Raw genomic sequence first — 20,286 nt, 5'->3', positions numbered from 1 at the left:
GCAACAGCAGTTGAAAAATTGAGGGCCTCAGAGATACATCCCCACCCAGACGTCCCCAGCACTGTGAAGTGTTGATCTGAGGCTTTTCCAGGGAGGCCTTTCAATGGAAGTTTAGCACTGCAGGCATTGGAATATTTTACAGATATCACACAAAGTCTTAGGAGCATGTTTAGGATTTCCAGTTTTACCTGAGATTTAATTATAAAGCAATTTCCTTAGTAAGATACAGCATATGACAGACCATTCTTCTGACTGAAAGCAGGAATGATCCTTAAAATATTTAAGCCTGTACTACCATACCTGATGATGGATTTATTCAAGCTAAATTATAGCACCTTTTCAACCACCTTCAAGTAAACCCTTGAATAAGGAAGAACAAAGCACTTTCACTCTTCATAAATGCATCCCTAAACTGCCTGAATGTTCTCTATCCCCTGGTGCTGCTGACACTTCTATGTCTCCAAAGTAGCAACATCACTGATCCTCAGAAATCTCTCTCTAAATATTCCTCCTTTTATTTAGCATAACAGCATCACTGCTTTACCAACACTGTGATTTTTTCATTCTTTTATCTTCTCCCACCTTAACATCGGGAACTCATCCTTTATAGGCCTATGGAAAGCTAGGTCTTCCAGGACATACAGTTACCTCTTCATAAGTGGCAATGCTTCTTCAGGATGAAGATAAATATTTCCATCCATGCTCTCAATACCTTCCCCTATCCAGTAATTCCAGCCTCCCTCGAAGATCTTCTTACTCTCTCTGATCTGCTTTTTACTCCCACCATCAGCAATACTACTAATGTTGTTTGCCAAACTCTTAAGATGTCACCTTTAAAATTATATCTTTAAATATATCTTTAAATCCAGTTTCTGTGGATTTTTTCCTCTCTTTTTTGCTTTGTTTTGGGTTTGTTTTGTTTTATTTTGCATTGTTTTGTTCTGTTTCATCTTGCTGATTATTTTTTTTGAGATGAAGAACTATTATTTTTTCTAAGCTCTGAAGAATACAATTCCACTTTTAAAGTGAAAGAACAGCTACTGAAATTATTAGATGACTCCCAGCAACATGTATGTAAGAGAAACATCTACAAATTTAAGTGTTGTGATGCAATTCCATGCAAGGGCATCATGGTGTCATTCCCGCTTTTAACAGGCAATCTTACAACAGACTGAACTCAAAGCTTCACATCCAAAGAAGTTTCTCCTTTTTTCCACTATCCTACTACCAGTAGGCATTTCTGCCCCCTCCTATTTCTTCTCATTTCTCTGTCTGCTCTAGGACAGGCTGTGTTTAGTCTCAGCATCTGCTAGCCGGTGTCAACAGAAAGACCAGAAAGACCTGCAAAAAGTCCACAGCAGTGTGAGGGCCTGGTGGAACATCAGCTCCCACAGAGAGCCTGAGGACAGGTAATATGGCCTTGAAGTAAAGAGCATGGGCCAAGGGTGAGGCAGAGGCAGATGAGTAGAGTTTATAGCACGGATTGTTTTTTATGAAGCCACAAAGTCTAAAGTTTCCCTTCTCTGGCCCCTTGCTCATAACTCTCCTCCCCAAAATCTCCCCTGGGCACAGTTGGCTCAGGCCACAGTGAAACGCTCTGGAAAGATTCAGGAAAATCTGTTCAGTTGCTTTTGAAGGACGCAAAAGAGAGGAAATTGTTTCATGGCTTAACTTTCACTCAGAGCTAGTTTTGTTTGCACATATTCTAAGGGAGGTTGTTTATGTCACCAGACATAACTAAGATAATTTTGATCTAAGAACATTTGAAGTTCTTCAGGTTATAAATGATTAAGTAGCCACCTGCAGTACTATAAAACTGCTAATCATACTCATTTAGAAGAAAAATCTGACAATAGCTGCCTACCTTCAGTCTTTACCTCTGATTGCTTTTTGAATGACTATACTAATTTTGAAATTGACTGTTTCCATGATTGGGCAGACTCAGAAAGTGACTTTTAATTATCATAAAATGTAATTAATAACTTTGAAACATCACATTTCAAAATTGTTAGATGCTGCATCATTTCACTATATGCAAATTTAATTTTTTCTCTGGCTCTTCTTCAGCTCTGTTTAGAGCTATGCTAAGTACCATGGCACATTCCACAGGCAGGCAAGAGACACTGTGATAAAAGGTCCCAGGTCAGAATAGCCAGGTTCCTCACCTGTGCTGATTTGAACTTCTAAAATCTTATTCAGACTGAAAATCCAGCTTCTATCCCCCACTCACATTGGTACCCACTAAACACATGCTCACGCCATAGGTACACTAGAATGAAACCTTCATGACTGCAAGCAAAGCTAAACAAATTAAAAACCTGGTCGGTTTGACATACAGGAAAAAGATAGCAGATAACACTACTTTACAAAAAGAAAGTAAGCTGGTTATGCAATTAAATATTTTATTGATATTTCTGCAAAGACAGGAGTCAGCATTCAACTATGGTTGGAAATTCCTGGATTTACTTTAGCCTCACTCAAATCAGTGGGAGACTGTGATGGAGTGAAGGTTTCACCTCACTGTCATTTGCATGGTGAATTACACAACCTACAAGTTAGATCATTACAGGGTTCCTGAAATATGTTCCATACTTAAATACATTCTCACAAAGTAAGTCAATTTTCAAAAATGTGAGTTTATCCATGACTTAGACTAATCTTTATTAAGTGAGCTAGAAAAATTCATGTTATTATCTGCAAGAATGCACAACGATCAGTGTGCCATCTTTCAGCATAAATATTTTACCTTTTTCCATTTGAATTCAGACAATATTATCTTAACATTTTTTGGGCATGATGGCCTTTCACTTCAAGGACAGCAGTAATACTACAATGTCACTTTTCTTGAAAGCTAACTTTTTATCAAACAGCACACCTTATTTCACTCAGTGGTATTATGAAACTAACAGAAGTGCTATGATATACCAAGATATGATGGATTTCAGAGAAATCTGCAAGATGAAGAAGTCATTTTACCTCCTCTATAAAGAACAATGTTATGAATATTCTGTAGAAACAATGATCTGGGATTTTTTTTCCCTTTTATTTTGAAGCAGAAGACTGATTTGCAGCAGAATTGCAAATTTCTCTTCTTGTTTGTGTTTTCAATACCTTTCTATATATAGCACTCTATTTCTTGGCTTTTGAAAAGAAAACTATTTGATTTGAGAATATTTCAAGCTGAAGAGAATCTATGTAAATATTCCCTGAGAGTAAACATGGAGCCTTGTCTATCTGTACTAACAATGAAATACATGGTAATAATATGTTGCCCATTCTGTCTAAAATGTCTGACTACTCCATCAGGGCTTGTTCCATGCAAATATTTCTTCTTAAGCTCTTTTCATAGCTGCAGTTCAAGGAAGCTGCAGCTTTCAAGGAAGACACGTTTCTTCAGTTACAGTTCCTACCCTTTGCTCTTCCAGCTGCTGAGTTTACTTTCTCCAGTTGCAAAACCTTTGTCAAATATTTGAACAGTCTCATAGAATGCTTTAGGTTGAAAGGGATCTTAAAGACTATCTAGTCTCTCTCCAGATTTCTTACAGGACACCTTCAGGTACTAAAAGGCTGCAATAAGTTCACCCCAGGACCTCCTAAGCACAGGCGTTGGTTTCTTTACCAAGTTTGTGCTTTTTGCTGTAGGACTTGCATTATCACCTGAAGCTGACCCTGAATGGATAGCTCACTATTCCTAGCCATTTTCATTTACGTGTAACTACACAGAATTAACTGGGTTTTAGAGCAATGAGATGAACATCCTTCTGCACTGGCATTTCTTGGTGGAAAGAACAGATACAATCTGATAAAGGTGTCACTCGGCATCTTCCACAGCTGTGAGACTTTAGAGCTACAGAACAGACAGCATTTGCAAAGGACTAAAGACAAAAAATGTGCATGGATCAAAGTAAGAGCAAAGGTTTCACCTGGCAAAGCCGACTCCTCTGCTGACTCCATTCGCATCTCTTAATATTCTGGTGGAAATGACATGTCCAAAGGGTTTCAGCATATTCTCCAGTTCCTGCTCATCCATGGACACGGGTAAATTTGAGATGTATAGATTTGTGGGATCCTGCTCTTGTTGCTGCGACAAAATAAGAGAAATATCCTCAGTTAGGCTTAACACAATAGAATAGTTTATGGCTATAGTACAATAAATGCTACTCAAAATAGGACCGAGCCAAGCACTCATATCTGCATTAGAAGAAAAGCTGGGTAATTTCTTCATGACAGCAACATATTTGCCAAATTTCTGCAAACTCGCACGCATGTGCTTAATTCTGTGCATGATTGCTCTTATTGAAGTCAGTGACACTACCCACTTATAGAAAATTACTCTCATGCACAAGTGTTCTTGGATTTGTGTCCTTATTTAGCAAAAAGATTGTGAAGAAAATACGATTTCCACAAATGTGCTAATGTTAACATAAATAAAGAACAAAAACTCAACATATATTTTAATCAGATCTGCTTTCCAGCTTGAACACTTCCCATTCAGCCTGTTCATCATGAAAAAGGTTGGTTGAAAACACAGAACACTTTTCATAGTATCTTTTCCCTTTCTTTCCCCATCAAAAATGTCTTTCCTAATAATAAGCAACAAGATCTAAGTGGGCTGGGGGCAGGAGGGGGAATTCTTCAGTTCAGCCTATGGTCCTATGGTGAGATAGGTCACATGTCTATTCTGAGACTAACCAAAAAAATCTTATAAAACAAAGCCTGTAGCATGAATAATTGAAAAAAGAAATTTGGAAGCAGCTTTCTTGTTCTATTTCAGATCTTTAGGCTAAACTTTCCATAAACCACTCCAATTCCTATTCTTGCTTGCTGAACTACTGCAAAGAAACATGAAAGAGACATAGATGCCATATGTAAAATAAGTACATTGAAGCAGTAAAAAACCCCTTGTCTACAGACAACCAGGTCTTGATTGCATTAAATAAATTTACTTATGCCCTTGCAAATTTTCATGCCTCTGTCCATTTTTATTGATACAATCTTTACATAATGTCTGATCACCGGCCAGTACAAGCCTGACTGGGATCAGGCATCACTACATAATTCCAGTTAATGTTAAATAACCAAAAATATAAGATGCAAACATTATATTGTGCAGTAATCCAGGTAACACTTTCTCTGAGAAAGTTCTCTGAGACAGAGTTTTTAATTCTTTTTATTACACATTTTAATGGGCAGAATTAATTTGTACTTATTCAACAGTGAGTTGACAACAGCAATACCCATTTTTTGCTGAGTTGTCCTAAAATCAGATTAATAACCTTGCAGCAGCACTACAACCTTGCACTGTTATGAAATTACACACAGTCCTGCAGCCATCTGCCCTGGTTTAACTAAACCAGTTTCAAATTACACTCCATTAAAATCAGTGAGAATGTGCCTTGTCAAACACAATCATGCATTCTGTTTCGAGAAGATATATGAAGACAGGACAGAACCAAGATGTCTGCTCCATCACTGCCTTATACATTCAAGGTCTTAATATTGGAATGAGAAATTGCTTCAAGGTGTGATTCATACACACTATCTTTGCAGGGATAAGAATGACTACGGCAAATCTAATGTAGCTAAATACCAGAATCAGAAACACAAGGAAGTTTTAGCTTCTCTTACCCCAGGCTCAAGGGAAATTTTAGCCCTTTTGGATGAGACAAAAAACTGCAAATGTATAACCCAAAAGGTCCAAAATCAGGAGACATGTAATACTGTTGTACTGTTTAATGTGGCTTCTGATCACAAGGCTATGGATGCTTGTCTTTGGACGTACTGGCTAATGACCACTGCATTCTAGATTTGCATCTCCAGACTCACTACTCCGTGAAACAACACATTACTGTGCGTGATGAATTCTTCACTGTTTTACAAAACACAAATAAAAGACCAAAGTAGGCATGTTTTCAAGCTGCTGTCCTTAAAAATACCCAGTTATTACCATGTCTTACAGTACGGGGCGGAAGAGAGGAGAGGAACACCGCAGACACGAACACTGAACTTACTGCAAATTCAACAAGTTACAAACCTCAAATCTAGGAAAACCTTCTTTCCCTTTCCAGTTATCTTTGCCTGCAGTCATCTTCCTTCCTCTCACATCAATTTACATTTATACACATCCAAAAGCTAGTTCCTCTCCAGTAACCAAAAGATGCTAGTGAGGGGGTCAGAACTGCTACAGTACCGACAATGGGAGGGAAATCATGCAAACAGTCCTGGAGGGAAGGTAGACAAGAAAAGAAAAGGAATATGAGCTTCGGATCACACTTTTAGCTTTGGGAAAAGCAAGGAAGCAAGAAGGCAAATAATTTTCTTTCTTTCTCTATCTGTGTTTTTTTTTTCTTTACATTTTTCACCTTTTCTGTATGCAAACTATTTAAGTTTTATCGATTGGTACTTCCCCCTTTATCTGCCCTCCACACCCCGAAGCCACAGAAAAAAATGAAATATGTAGGAATTTGGAAGCATCTTCATTGTTATTAAGTATTTGAAAGGGTGAGCAATAGAGGCAGGTAAAGCAGAGGCATTCAAGAAGCAAATTGAAGCAGAAAGTTTTGCAATTCCAATTGGCACAGTTCTTCAGAAATGATTCCATTATTATGCATACCTCTACCTATTGATTGGTTAAGGGCTTTGATGAATCCACCAATCCATGCTCAAGGACTAACATCACTTGCTAATATTTAGAAAAAAATATGCTGATGAAATCCCTGTAGCCAAAAACCAGACTAATGTGGAGAAGTGGAGTTATGCATCAGTAACTTCATGACAGCCTCTGCTTTCACTGAAGCAACTCAGTCCTGCAGCACATTAAAATGAGAACTCTTCCTTTGACTACTCAGTTTTCAAGCTGAGGCAAACAAATAAAATAAATAAGAACCATTGCCAATGTGTCCCACTTCTGAACCAGGAACACATAAGCCTTTTAACTGTGCTAGAGATTAAATGTCGTTATTTTAAATATCCGTGGAAAGTTAGCAACACTCTGATGGTGAATGAAAGACTAGCAGACCATAGTCACTCCTTCACAGGGATTTGCCAAGCCTATCTTTTATCAATGTGATAAATAAATGTTACAAACAGAGAGAGACAGATGAGTCCACTCATGCCACCTCCACAACACAGCAGTGTTCTCTAAGAAAGGAAAAAATTCACATTATTTTCCTTACTATACAAATATAGCATTTAGAGAAATACCCCTCTGCCTTACAGAGAAATATCACCCCACAGAAGCCATATATCACACAACTGACTGAAACAAGATGAAGTGCTTCACAGTAATGCAGCTGGGAGCTGGGAGCTTTACAGGGGTGGTGTGGAACTCAGCTGCCCTATCACTGTGCAGCCAGACCCCACTGTCACCTATCCTCATGACTCCCTGTTTCTCAGGCTTGGTCCCACTCCCAGCCTCTGGTACTGAGGCTCCTTGTGGTCTTTTTCAGTTGTGCAGAGATTTCTGGTGCTCAGCGTGGAGGTGCTGACACATGACTCATTTTGCTCAAGCCTTTTCATCCCAGATTCCACAAGCTCCTGTGTGAGATATTAGCTTCCCCATCCCAGTGCCACTCCTGAGCTTTTCAGTGTCAAAGGCAAGTGTCCCGATGCTCAAAATGTGCCTATTTGTTGACAAGATAAACCTAACCAGAACCGTAAGTTTGAGCACCCTGTGAACTACTTGCCTTTCATAATCCTAAGAGCTGACAGCTCCGTTTCTGCCTTCAGTGAAGGAACAGCTCCCAGGATTGCAGGACTGATGGCCAGGTTAGCATCTGGATCAGGCTTCCTGTGTTTCATTTAATTGTCTCTAAGACTTCACTAGACATTAAAAAAAAATGCCACTTCCCATCTTGGGCCACTAAAATACCATTTATTATTGTCTCCAGTCCCAAAATATATTGAGTGACCAGTCATCAGTGAGAGAAATGAAAGTCTTTTGTTTGATACTGAAAGTCACTTCAGAACTGCGTCTTCCTCCTATGCCCCTATATATTCTGGCCAGGAACCAAAAGGGTGGGTGGCAGAAAGCCACAGACTCACCACAAACAACTCCAACAGCACCGTGACCTGGACACCCTGCAGCTGGAGACTTGGAGGCAGTGTGGTGGGGCCACCAGCCAAGCAGAGCCTGGGCTTTGCTAGTGATTTCATAGAATCCTAGAATCACTAAGGCTTGAAGAGACCTCCAAGATCTAGTCCAACCATTAACCTAACACTGCTAGGGTCCCCACTAAACCATGTCTCTAAGCACCACATCTACACATGCTTCTTAAAAGCTTCCAGGGACAGTGATTCTACCACCTCTCTGGGCAGCCTGTTCCAATCCTTGACCACTCTTTCAGTGACAAAATTTACTCCTCCCGACCACAAAAGATATACTGTGCTGGCTTGCACCGTGGGGGAGTGACATACCTGTTGATACAGTCTTCCCAAAGCACACCTGACCTTTGGGCCTAATCCCCCAGGAGCGAGAAGGGGCTCTCCAGGGCCAGCCACTGCAGCTGAGTGCTGTCCTGGGGGTTCCCAGGAGCAGGGAGCAGTGGAGGGCTCTCTGCAGTGTTCCAGCACAGCTCCTCTGCCTCTCCCAGGCCCCGTGCCAAACACAGATAAATAATGGTACTACATCAGGCCAAGTTGCTGCTTTGTGAAGAGAGTGGTGAAGCAACAGTGCAGCCTGCTGTGTGCGCCAGCTGCAGAAGAACCATGCTCAAGACATGCAAACTTGCAAGGGCAGTCTCAAGGCACGATCAAATAGCCTCCTGGCTATCCTCACAGATGTTCATTTTTGCCGAGATCTCCCACTTGACAGGCCAAGGATTTTCCATTTTCCTCACACTGCAGCCCCAAAGAGGCAGGGACAAACTTATCCAGTCAGTCCCAGCCCTATGAAAGCCTGGCATAGTCTCCCACCTTAGGCGAAGCACATCCTGGGATCCTGATGTCTGCCAGTCTGCGTGTGTACGCTGAGTGCCAGAGAATGAGCCAACAACAACAACAACATCAAAAGAAATTCAGTCAATTTCAGCTCCTCTCCAGAGAAGTGCGTGGCTTTTTGCAACTCCCTTTTCTCCTACTGCAACCTGTTTCACCATCAATGTGTGAGCATAATATCTCAGCTCCTCTGGCCCTTGCATTCCAGGGGCTTCACCTGCATTCATATGCTGCAGTTGGGCCACCCTATCTAGAACCACACCGAGAAAGACTTAAAATCGTGAAGATTTAAATTTTTTTATTGCAATTTGAAAAACATTTTCAATGTTAAAATTGGAAGGTTGAAAATTGTGAATACTGCAGACTAAGAGTAGGTCAAGCCCATGTTTTTGATTAGCCCAGATCAACTCCAGTGGTCAGCAGAGAAGGCGTCCTGCTGCAAGGCTCTGGAGCTCTGCAGTCAGGAGTAGTTGTACTGGGGAAAGAGCCAGAAATTTTGTCACTGCCTTTTGGCAAGAACTGGGCCAGTCACTCAGCTCCCAAGGCCTGTGCCAAAAAGCAAAATAAGTTTATAATGCAGAGGATTTGCAATGCACTACACCGACAGCATTTCAAACAGGAAAAAAAAAATCAAACCAAAAAAACCAAAACAAACTCTAGCAGAGGGTGTGCTGCAACTCCAAGTTTGCTGTTTGCTTTGCTGGGCCCTCCCAAACACTTTTGAAAGGAAGGACAACGTTCAAATGGGATTTTCCCTCCCATCTTGAGATAATCTTTGGAAGCAACGCATGAAAAGCTGAAAGAACAATTCCTGCTTGTGCGAGCTGAGGCTGAGCCTCTTTACACAGTACATTTAAGTCATGCATTCTTTAGAGACACGTGTAGGGAGGAGCAGACAGCTTTTGGCAATGTTATTTTTTTTCCCAAAAGGAGCTCAAACCTCTTCTAATCTGTGATCTCAGTAGGACTGGAAACTGAGTATGTTTGGTTTATCTGGAAACCTTATGTACCAATTCCTTTTATTGAACCTAATTTATTTCTCCTTAGAGCAGCTTGCTCTAGGAAACTAAGCTCTGATTATGAGTTCAAATGATTTCTTTTTTCCATCTTCCAAACTTATTCTGTGAATTTAACTTTGTATGTGGATCGATATGAGATCCTGAACTCCTCTTTTAAAGGACATAATCAATATTTATACTAATAGATCAGATGCTTTTCTTGTCTTTAATAAATTGAGACTTCATAATATTAATTTTGACACAGGTCAATACTACAGCTCACCCTTAGAAACAGTTATTTTTAGATGCAGGTTCCCCTCAATCAGTATTTTCCCCGAATTTGTTCATCTTTGCCTTATAGCTACTGCCCACCTCTTCAGCCTATGGATTGAACTCCTTGTCCCCTTTAAAAATCCGGGCTGAACTTCTGTCTCCCCTTAAGACAAAAATAGTCATTTTAAAGGAAAACACCATTTATGTAGAACCATATATACGAAACTAGATCGTGTATATGGAAACAGTTTTGTGCCATTTCATGTTTTCCAGTGTTGGCTCACTGTTTTGAAAACTGCAGTTGTATGGTAGCATCAGTCTCATCTTCAGTTTATTAAATTATTTCTAAACTGGATTCTTTACAGCCACTAAGCTTAAATGAAATTTAGAGGAAGCATGTAATACTTTCTCTCAGTAGATTCACATTCAATAACTCTTGTTGTTGTTCTGTTTGGTAATGTTTACATTTTTAGTACTGCAGATCGTGAGAACTTTTTCAGGACATCTAAAAGAGGCATTCATTTAAAAGCTGATTTTATGGGCATTTGGTTGAAGTCACACACCAAAATTCTGAATGAAAATACTTTCCTCCTAATTTTCTTTTACTCCATTTATTCCTGCTGCATTTCCACATTAATGTGGCATATTTTTTCACATGTGCAAAAGATGCCTGGCTTCAGACAGATTAAGGTACTGAATTTATAATCCTGGTGTGTAACTTCAGCTCTAATATCTAATGTCTTCAAGGAATATTTAGAGAGGTTGTCTCTTCACTGACCTATCCAGCCATGGCAGGATGCTCCTGACTTACTTAATCACCGTTAGATAGGACGAATATAGGCTAGTAATGTGAAAGTGGGAAGAAAGTCACCCCAAACTCCACCACCTGCTGGTATCAGAGGAATGACAGCAGGAGCTCCTTTTCCTTATTCTCAGTGAGGATTATGTATTGGTTGGGGATGGAGATCTTGCCCATGTGTGTTCATGTGGTACCTTTCCATTCAATGAAGATACATTGATGTGAATTAAGTGGCAGTAGTCTGCTTTCAAAGATTTTTTTACATTACATATTTGTTTTATAAAAGAAAAGGGAAAAACAAACTCTCATGAAACCTTTGCTGCAGCAATGGTCCAGATGATGCAGCCCTCCAGATTTGTCAATGACATATTTTGAGCCATCACTGCAGTAACACGAGGTGAACAAAATGAATGAAGTACAGCTGCCAGGGTTCCCTTTGATTTTTCCTTGCTTATTTGCTTTCCTTTGTGTGGGCACATTTTTAACAATGTAGACAGCTAAATCAATGGCCAGTTAACTATTGATCCCAGGCTAGTTTCACTCTCTTGTTGAGCACCACACCAAAAGGCTTACAATGCTGTACAGAAAACCTAAACTTCACAAGGATCTTATTAATGCATAGTGTATTAATAATTTAACAGATACAATAGAAGGAAACTGCTAAACATAATGCAGGCCTCCTTGTCAAGAGTATTTCTGAAGCTCTTTCATGGAATCTTGGAATTGTTTAAGTTGGAAGAGACCTTTGTAGATGACTGAGTCCGTCCCTTAACCCAACACTGCCAAACCTGTCATTAAACCATGTCTCTACCTGCCACACGTACTTTAAATCCCTCCAGAGATGGTGACTTCCCTGGGCAGCCTGTTCCAATGCTTGACAATCCTCATGGTGAAAATTCTTTTCCTGATAATCAATCTGAACCTCCCCTGGCTCCCCAGCAGCAACTCGAAGGGATTTTCTCTTGTCCTGCCACTGGGAGACTGACCTCCACCTGGCTACACCCTCCTTTCAGGCAGCTGTAGAGAACGATAAGGTCTCTGCTGAGCCTCCTTTTCTCCAAGCTGAATAACCCCTGCTCCTTTGGTTGATCCTCATAGGACTTGTGCTCCAGAACCTTCACCATGGCCCTTCTCTGGACCCACTCCAGGACCTCAGTGTCTTTTTTGCAGTAAGGGGCCCAAGACTGAACACAGGATTTGAGGTGTGGCCTCACCAGTGCCCAGCACAGGGGACAATCACTGCCCTGGTCCTGCTGGCCACACTGTTACTGACACAAGCCAGGATGCCATGGGCCTGCTTGGCCACCTGGGCACACACTGGCTTGTGTTCAGCTCGATGTCAAATAGCACCCTCAGGTCCTTTTCCACCAGGCAGATTTCCAGCCATTCTTTCCCAAGCCTGCAGTGTTCAGTGGGGTTGTTGTAACCCAAGAACTTCACCTTGTCAAACCTCACATAAATGACCTTTTCCCATCATTCCAGCCTGTTCAGATCCCTCTGTAGAGCCTCCCTATGCTTCAGCAGATCAACACACCTGCCCAACATGGTGTCATCTGCAAACTGACTGAGGGTGCACTCACTCCCCTCACCCAGATCATTGATAAAAGAAATTAAACAGGACTGGCCCCAACACTGATCCCTGAGGAACACCACTTGCGACCAGCTGCCAACATGATGGAGCTCCATCTATCACCTTTCTCTGGGCCTGACCATCCAGACAGTTTTTATGTAGTGAAAACACAGGCATCCAAGCTATGAGCAGCCAGTTTCTCACAGAGAATGCTGTGGGAAATTGTGTCAAAAGCTGCAGTAAAGTCTAGGTCTAGCATCCACAGTCTTTCCCTCATCCACTAAGTGTTGCCTTGTCACAGGAGGAGACCAGCTGGATCAAGCAGGACCTTCCTTTCACAAACCCACCCTGACTGGGCCTGATGTCCTGTATGTGCTGTGTGATTGTGCTCAAGATGATCTGCTCCATAACCTTGCCTAGCACCAAGGTCAGGCTGGCAGACCTGCAGTTCCCCAGATATTCCTGTCCCTATAGATGCATGTCACATTTGCTAACTTCCAGTCAACCGCAACCTTCCTGCTGGGAAATGATGGAAAATGGCTCAATGAGCGCTATGTCAGCTCCCTCAGTGTCCTTGGGTGGATCCTGTCTGGCCCCATGAGCTTGTACAACAGAATACCAGCCATTTCCCCTGGAATATATGGGCTTCATTCTGATCCTATCCCCATCTTTCAGCTCACCTGAACAACTGCTGGTCTTCTTATTAAGGACTGAGACAAAGAAGGCATTAAGTACATCAGCTTTTTCCTCATTCTTTCTCACTGTTTCCCTCTACATCCAATAACCTATGGAAATTTTCCTTAACTCTCCTTTTATTGCTAATGTATTTATAGAAGCAATTTTTATTTTCTTTCATGGCAGCAGCCAGATTACCTTCTAGTTGGCATTCCCAACATGTTTTTTTGGGGGGGAAGAAGGCCTAATTATTACATGACCATGCTCAGGTGCTTCTGAGGTTTCTAGCACATCAATAACCCCTGTTATTGATGTGCTCTGCATGGATCTCTTGCTCCTGCATGGATCTCCATCCGCTACCTCCACTGAGACAGCAGATCTCACTAACACACTGTCCCTCAAACATTGGCATGATGCCCCCAGGCTTATCTCTACTGAGCCTGGCTTTATCCCTTTTCCACTTAAAATTTTTTTGCATTAGGCATTGTTGGAAGTATGAGCTATCTCCTCAACCAAGATTGTCTAAACACGGATGGTTTCACAGGGAAAATGCTGAAGAACAGAGGACATTTGGTTATTCAAAGCAGCTTATTTTGTCTTAGGTACCTTCAAAAGAATCTCTGTGTTGTTTGATTGTCTTCCAAAGGCTCCAATGCACAAAGATTTAACATCCTGAGATGTTAAATCTCACACCCTGACAGATCAACTTCACAGTAGTCACTGTGCCTTTTTAGACTTAGTGTTGACTACATGTTTCATAAATTATCTTTCTTCTGTGCCCAGCATTACCTGATCTTTACAATATAATGGCTCAAAATTTATTAACAATACAATGTTTCCAAAGAGTCACAGGAGATTTGGCCCCAGAATAATTATGCAACCACTACACAGCAATAATTAAGCCAAATCCATCATACATTATAAATACAGCTAAAACTAAACCTGCAGCATCCTTTTGCTCTATAAACTTGATTGTCACGAAGTAACGTCAAAAGTCTGTTAACAAAGGGGTCACTTGCTGGAAACACAGAAGTTCTTCTCCACATGAACACAGAAAACACTCTGTGTTCATGCTATTCTGAAGAAAAGCACTTTCCCAATGATTTTAAAAAAATATTTTATTGCTATTTGTGTAAGTAAACTTAAGCATTTCTGAACTTTAAAATTACCTAAGAAAATAACTCCTGCCATTTAAAATCCTGATCATCTAATTAGAAGAGAGAGATGTGACTTGGGCACCCAGCATTACTGTTGCAGATTGCAGTTACTTAAACAAGGCACAGGCTCTAAAATTTGCTCTACCAAATTTTGTCCAAAAATTGCAAACAAGCAAATTCCTAAACCCCATGACCTATGAAGTGGAAAAGCAAAAGACATTGCAGGAAATTATTTGTCACAAATACCTGTATCAGCTCCACAGTGAAGTATTATTTATAAGTACCGTTTTAATTAAAACCATGAACTTTAAAAGAGTTCACAGTTTATATATGCCCAGGATTTCTTCTCTCTGTGCAAACTATCGGAGTGCTGTGTCTGCTGTGTAAGCTGGACTCAGCTTTCTTTTAATTAAGTTTGTTCATGGACAGCACAGCACTTGCTAAAGCTAAATATTGCTGGAACTGAATTGTTATTGGTCTGTCCAGCACAGAGCTGCTGCAGAACCTTCCATCATGCAATTCACCTGCCAATGGTGATTTGATTTGCCCTTTGTCTTCTGTGGGAAGTAGGGGTCTGAGTCACCATGGTTGCTGCCTTCAGATTCTGTAAGATACCTGGTATCTCTCACTTCCACAGAACACAGTTGTAACCGGAACTATCAAAGACTGATACAAAACCCTCCTATTCATACTTTTGCTATTACAAAGTGAGACTGTTAAAACTCCTTACTTCTTGGTCTTCCTAAAAACAAATTTCCAGCTTCCAACTTGCACAGTACAGTGCAGCCAAAAAGGCAGATCAACTCAGAAAAAATCATTGTGTCATTCTAGCTTTGAGTATGTTCAGTTGTCTCCATATTCTCTTTCACACTGTTTTAGTGACTGGTTTGCTATATTTATTGCTGGTAAGTAAGAATCAATTCATTACCTCAGATGATCTGATGGCTGTCTATAGCAATTTCTGAAAATGCTACACTAACCCCTACCCATGAACCTGAAATCAGGAATTCAGTTATAACCTCTGGAAGCAAAAGGCTAATTTGCCAGATGAGCTGCAATCTAAGTTGAATAACTTATCGATTTATTTTGATTTGTCACTGATGGTGTGTTGGTGAACTTAGGACAGTTTCCTACAGCCTACTGGACAAAACTGCCTCAAGTATGTTTGTTTCCTTTATGCTATACCAGGCTAATGGCATGCTGATTGATGTATATTTTGCAGGATTCTCTTACTGATATTTAGACAAGAGTCAAGTCCTTTTTCTCCACGGAGAATCTTTTTCTCCACTGAATCTTGCAATTTAACTCTGCTCTTTGCTTTCTCCTAGAACTGCATTTTACATGATACTGTCAGAAAGGATGCATTTGTGACATGCAACACAGGGCAAAGAGGTCACAGAAGAGATTACTTGCTTTGCAGATGGCATAGCATGAAATCAGGCCACAGTATAAACTTTCCATTGTCAATAAGGGAGGAAAGAAAACTACTTCGACCTAAATTTCCATACACACTAAATCAATAACATTAAATTAACAGCTTAATTTAAAGTGCTCTTAAAAAAAGGAACTTAAAAGTATGCCCTGAAACAGCCAATTTTAATGGATTCTTGTGATTATTATTTGTAATTTTGAAAAACATGATATAGCAAATAATAAATATTTAGTGGCACTGCTTACTTCAGTTCTTCAAAAAATATCTGCAGTGCCAGTGACACTAATTAGTTGAAATGCTTTTTTTTATGTACGTAAAATTCTCAGTGAAAAAAATAATTCTTATTGCAATAATATATGAAAAAGAAATTCACAATTATTTTTGCTCTACTTAAAATCATACTTCCAAAGACCTGGCATAAACACTAAGCATTTCAAGATGAAACTCTTGTTATGCTGAGGTAATGTAACTCCTACAAGAATTCTACAGTTCTACTTTGCATAAGCTGAAATATCAAGAGTTATAATAACCAATACTCAAAAAGCTGGAATTGTGCACACAGTAATGCAAATTCTAGAGTAAGTGGTTTAAATTATTACAGAATTTCTAGATCTTGCTTTTTTAGTCTACATTTGTCAAGATGCCAAATCTCAAGAGTGGTGAGTCCTGGAGCTGCCTGGGCTGTTCTAATTCCTTACCTCAAATTTTAAAGCAGGATGTCTATGTTCTCATGATGGTAACATTAGACCAAAAGGATTGCAAATGGCAGTGGAAACAAATGGTTTTCTCCCTAATCTGCCTCAAGATACAATATCACTTGCTCAGTGAAGAGGTCAGAGTGCAGTGTCGTTGTAGAGGACAAAACTAGGTTCATCAAACTGCAGATAAAAAGCATTTAGATCAACCTGTGCATTCGCCCCTCCTGTGTAACTTGTTGGAGACTGTAGCAGGAGTTAGAGCAGAGGCTGGGTGCTCCTTCCTCAGCAAAAGAAGCAATGGGACTTCTTAAACAACGGGAGCATGCCAAAGGTGAGGGTCTTGCTGTCTGATCTTCCAGTGGCTATAGGATGGCATAAAGGAGCAACAGAGCCACAAGTTACAGATGTGTTTGTGCACACGTAACCTGTACTAGGTCACCGTGGCTTTAGGACATTCTGTCCACTATTTTTAGCAGCTGTTCTTTCCAAGGACAGACTATTTTTTCTGCCATGGCCTGCTCCTTCTCTAAGTGAATGCTATAGAAAAATTTTCTTTGGTTTAGTTGGCATCATCAGGATCTGTGCTCAGGAAATACTTTCAGAACTGCATTCAGTTGCAAATAGCCCAGTGAATGCATTTCTTCAGATGATTATCACACATTTATTGTTTTCCTTTAATATTTCATTTCAAAGCTGCCAAAAAGGTAAAGACGAAACAGATTTGCACACAGGGTTACATTAGTATCAATGCTGCATCCACTTGTAGATCAGTAGGAATTCATGTGTTTCTCTATATTTTGGGATAAGAATGAGGAATCTAAGGAAACTCAGATTTCTTAGTTTAAAATTTAAAGACTTAACTGTCTACAATTGGACTGGAAAAAGACCATAGCTACTAACAGTAGTAAATTATCAGCACTGGGACAGCATTAAAAGCTCTAAGAGGACTTTTTCGGACAGTAAAAGGCCTTTTAATATTTGACCTACTGACCCAAAGGCGAATTCAAGCAGTGCACAGGTCCCATGTGATTGCCTGTGAAGGAACGGAAGGCTTTCTTTTGTCATGTTTTGTGTTACTTCCTATAAACCATAAATGAAGTCAGAATTTTCTAGTCTGGGAATTCCTGTTGGGATAAAGGTTGAGGCCTACTTAGGCTGAGTCCATACAAACTGCTAGAGAACAGTTATTCATCTTGATGCACATGCCAGAAATAGAAACCTACTAGTCCTTGAGGATGCATCAATTTTCAGGGAGCCTGGATATCTTAACTACTACAGAAACCTAAGAGAAAAAAAAAATCTACATAGACACTACTTAAGGAAACCAAATTCCATCATAAAACACAGCCTTGACAGCTTTATTTTGAGAAATCTGTATTTAACACAGACAAAAATACCATTTCCATTTAAGATCAGGCACAGTTCACATAATATACACTGCAGAAATACTTGTACTGTATCTAAATGCATCAGATATAAAAAGGCAACCAAGTCATGTTTCAAATGTGACAAGAGATGGTTATCACTCAGAAGTACGACAGACACAACACTGCCAAGTTTCCCCAGTTTGGAGGGGGGGCAATTTCCAAAGCTGAGTCAGCACATCCCAGCAGAGGGCTAGCACGAAGGCCTCGAAACTATCAGTTTCCGCTCCCACAGATGAAAATGAGGAAATATTATGAGTAAGGGAGGAAAATGAAACTTTCCTTTATTTAAAGCTTAACATACTAAAGTAGAACAAAAAGGCAGGGTTGAGTTACTGTGATTAACAATGCTGACACAGCCCTGAACTGCCAAGCTGTGTGTGCTTTCCTCAGCACCCATCAGAGCAGGTCTTGCTCTGTGGGATGAGATTGCCCTGATAAATGAAGTTGAGATTAGGGGCCAAACTCAGGAAAGAAACATGCAAGGGTTAACGATGGGGTTAAAATCCTGCCTCTTTGCCAAACTGAGCAGGCATGGATAGTCCCGCGGTGTCCAGGCTGGAGTCTCAGCAGCTGGCACTATCTGTCTAGATTTTTCCTGCCAGGAAAATCTGCTGCTCCACAGCTGCAGTCAATGTCAAAACGCAGAGCCTAGACAGCAGGTAGCTGAAGGGGGGACTGGGTAGTGTGGGACCACTTCCCTCCCTGCTCTGTCCTCAGCTAACCTGGGGCTGTGACCAGCTCCAGGGCAGCTGCAGAGGCTACAACTAATGAACAGGGAAAGCACAGCAATGACAGGAAAGAGATCAATAACCCACAGTGACCAGGGAAAAGGGGCCAGGTGTCTGTAGTTCCTCATAGCCTGCTTGGGAGAAAAAAATGAGCTAAATGTCAAAACTTACCTTCCCTGACACAGAAACCAAGTACCACTGGGGAAGGGAGGCATTATTTAAGGATATATTATGCTTTGTGTAGGCAGAAAAGAGGGATCTGGGTGGTTCAGTGCAAATCTAGAGGTTTGAGCAAAGTCAGGAAAGAGTAGCAAGCACTCCTATATCTCTACAATACTAGGAGAGAAAGGAAGGATAGAGAAGGCAGTACAAGAGCCCTAGTTTCCTCTTGCCATTTGATGAAAGCAGAGGGGAGAGGGGGTTTTATTGTACTTTTCCATCTACAAAGAACACAGTGCGAGATGGTGGTGTGGGGGAAGCAGCAAACCCAAAAGTAGTCTGTGAACTCTCTTACATCCAAAACCCAAGGTAAGCACAAGTTCTTAATGAGTTTTTCTACAAACCTTTCATTAGTTCCTTCCACATTTCATATCAGCTAGAAGAATGCTGTTTTCTCAGCAATGAACACTGACTCAAGTTTTCCAAGCCAATGAATGTTTCCAGTTACATATTCACAGAGAAAAAGACAAAGTCAAAAATCATACGCAGAAGGAAGCAAAAAACCACTCTGAAATTAGAATAGGTATAGCAAGGTGGACAAGATGGCCAGTTCTATCCACATACGAAAGGTCAAGACAAAATTGTAAAGCAAATTTTGTTGAGCCATGAGGAGCCATAACCTGGTCCTACTGTGGAAAGGAAAAAGAATTTCCCTCTGCTCAAGAGACTTTGTGAAAGGCCACATGTACTGTTCTTGTGGCAGAAACAGAGTTTTGAGAAGGCCATTAAGCAAAGATATCTGGCAACCAACATGAAATAATAGTAGTCAGCTGGTCAGCTGGTGAGATGGATCAGGACTGCAGTGGCTGGACAGGGGCTGTGCAGCACAGGGCTGTTCAGGGTGGGAAGGACAAGCTCAGAGGTGCTGCTGTATGAAGCCCATGCAGTTCATTGCCTTTGTAACCCCAAGACCAGGAGGCAAACTTTACAAGGATGGAACAAGAGGATACAATAGAACAGTATAGAAGAGATTGAAAGATACTACAAGTTGAATTCAAGCAGAACACAATACTTGAGCCTGACTACACATGACCAGACCCTACAAGAAGGAGAAATGGAAGAAGGAAATGGTCCAAGCCCTCTAACTCCATCTTTCCTTTTGTTTCCAGAAATCTGGACTTGGCTGGCTGTGACTGCTCACACGTCAATGACTTGCTATGTCCTACTACACTGGCCTGTGAGAAAATGCACTAGCATTCCAACATTAGGCTCTCTAAGGTTCATGCATACCTGTTCTTTGGTGTATACAGTATTTCAGCTGTGGGTAAGGTGTATATGTGCATGTGTGAACATCTGTGTGTGTATATGCAGAAAAATTATAGAGCAGCCTGGGCTGGAAGAGATTTTAGAGGTCTGCTAGTTACAACCCCCCTGCA

General features: G+C 40.8%; 1 protein-coding gene across 5 annotated transcripts in view; it reads right to left on the bottom strand.

Annotated features, from left to right (window-relative positions):
* RBMS3 (RNA binding motif single stranded interacting protein 3) overlaps positions 1-20,286 on the bottom strand; it is a 699,644-nt gene that overhangs the window by 144,660 nt on the left and 534,698 nt on the right. For all 5 annotated transcript variants that reach the window (XM_066320213.1, XM_066320221.1, XM_066320228.1 and 2 more), the window contains one exon: positions 3,924-4,081. In XM_066320213.1, coding sequence (XP_066176310.1) covers positions 3,924-4,081 — 158 coding nt within the window. The remainder of the gene's footprint in view (positions 1-3,923; positions 4,082-20,286) is intronic.

The sequence above is a fragment of the Sylvia atricapilla genome, chromosome 1, assembly GCF_009819655.1.
Source record: "Sylvia atricapilla isolate bSylAtr1 chromosome 1, bSylAtr1.pri, whole genome shotgun sequence".
NCBI classification, from domain to species: domain Eukaryota; kingdom Metazoa; phylum Chordata; class Aves; order Passeriformes; family Sylviidae; genus Sylvia; species Sylvia atricapilla.
The sequence above is the reverse complement of the archived record's forward strand: the minus strand, read 5'-3'. Positions and strand labels throughout refer to the sequence as shown.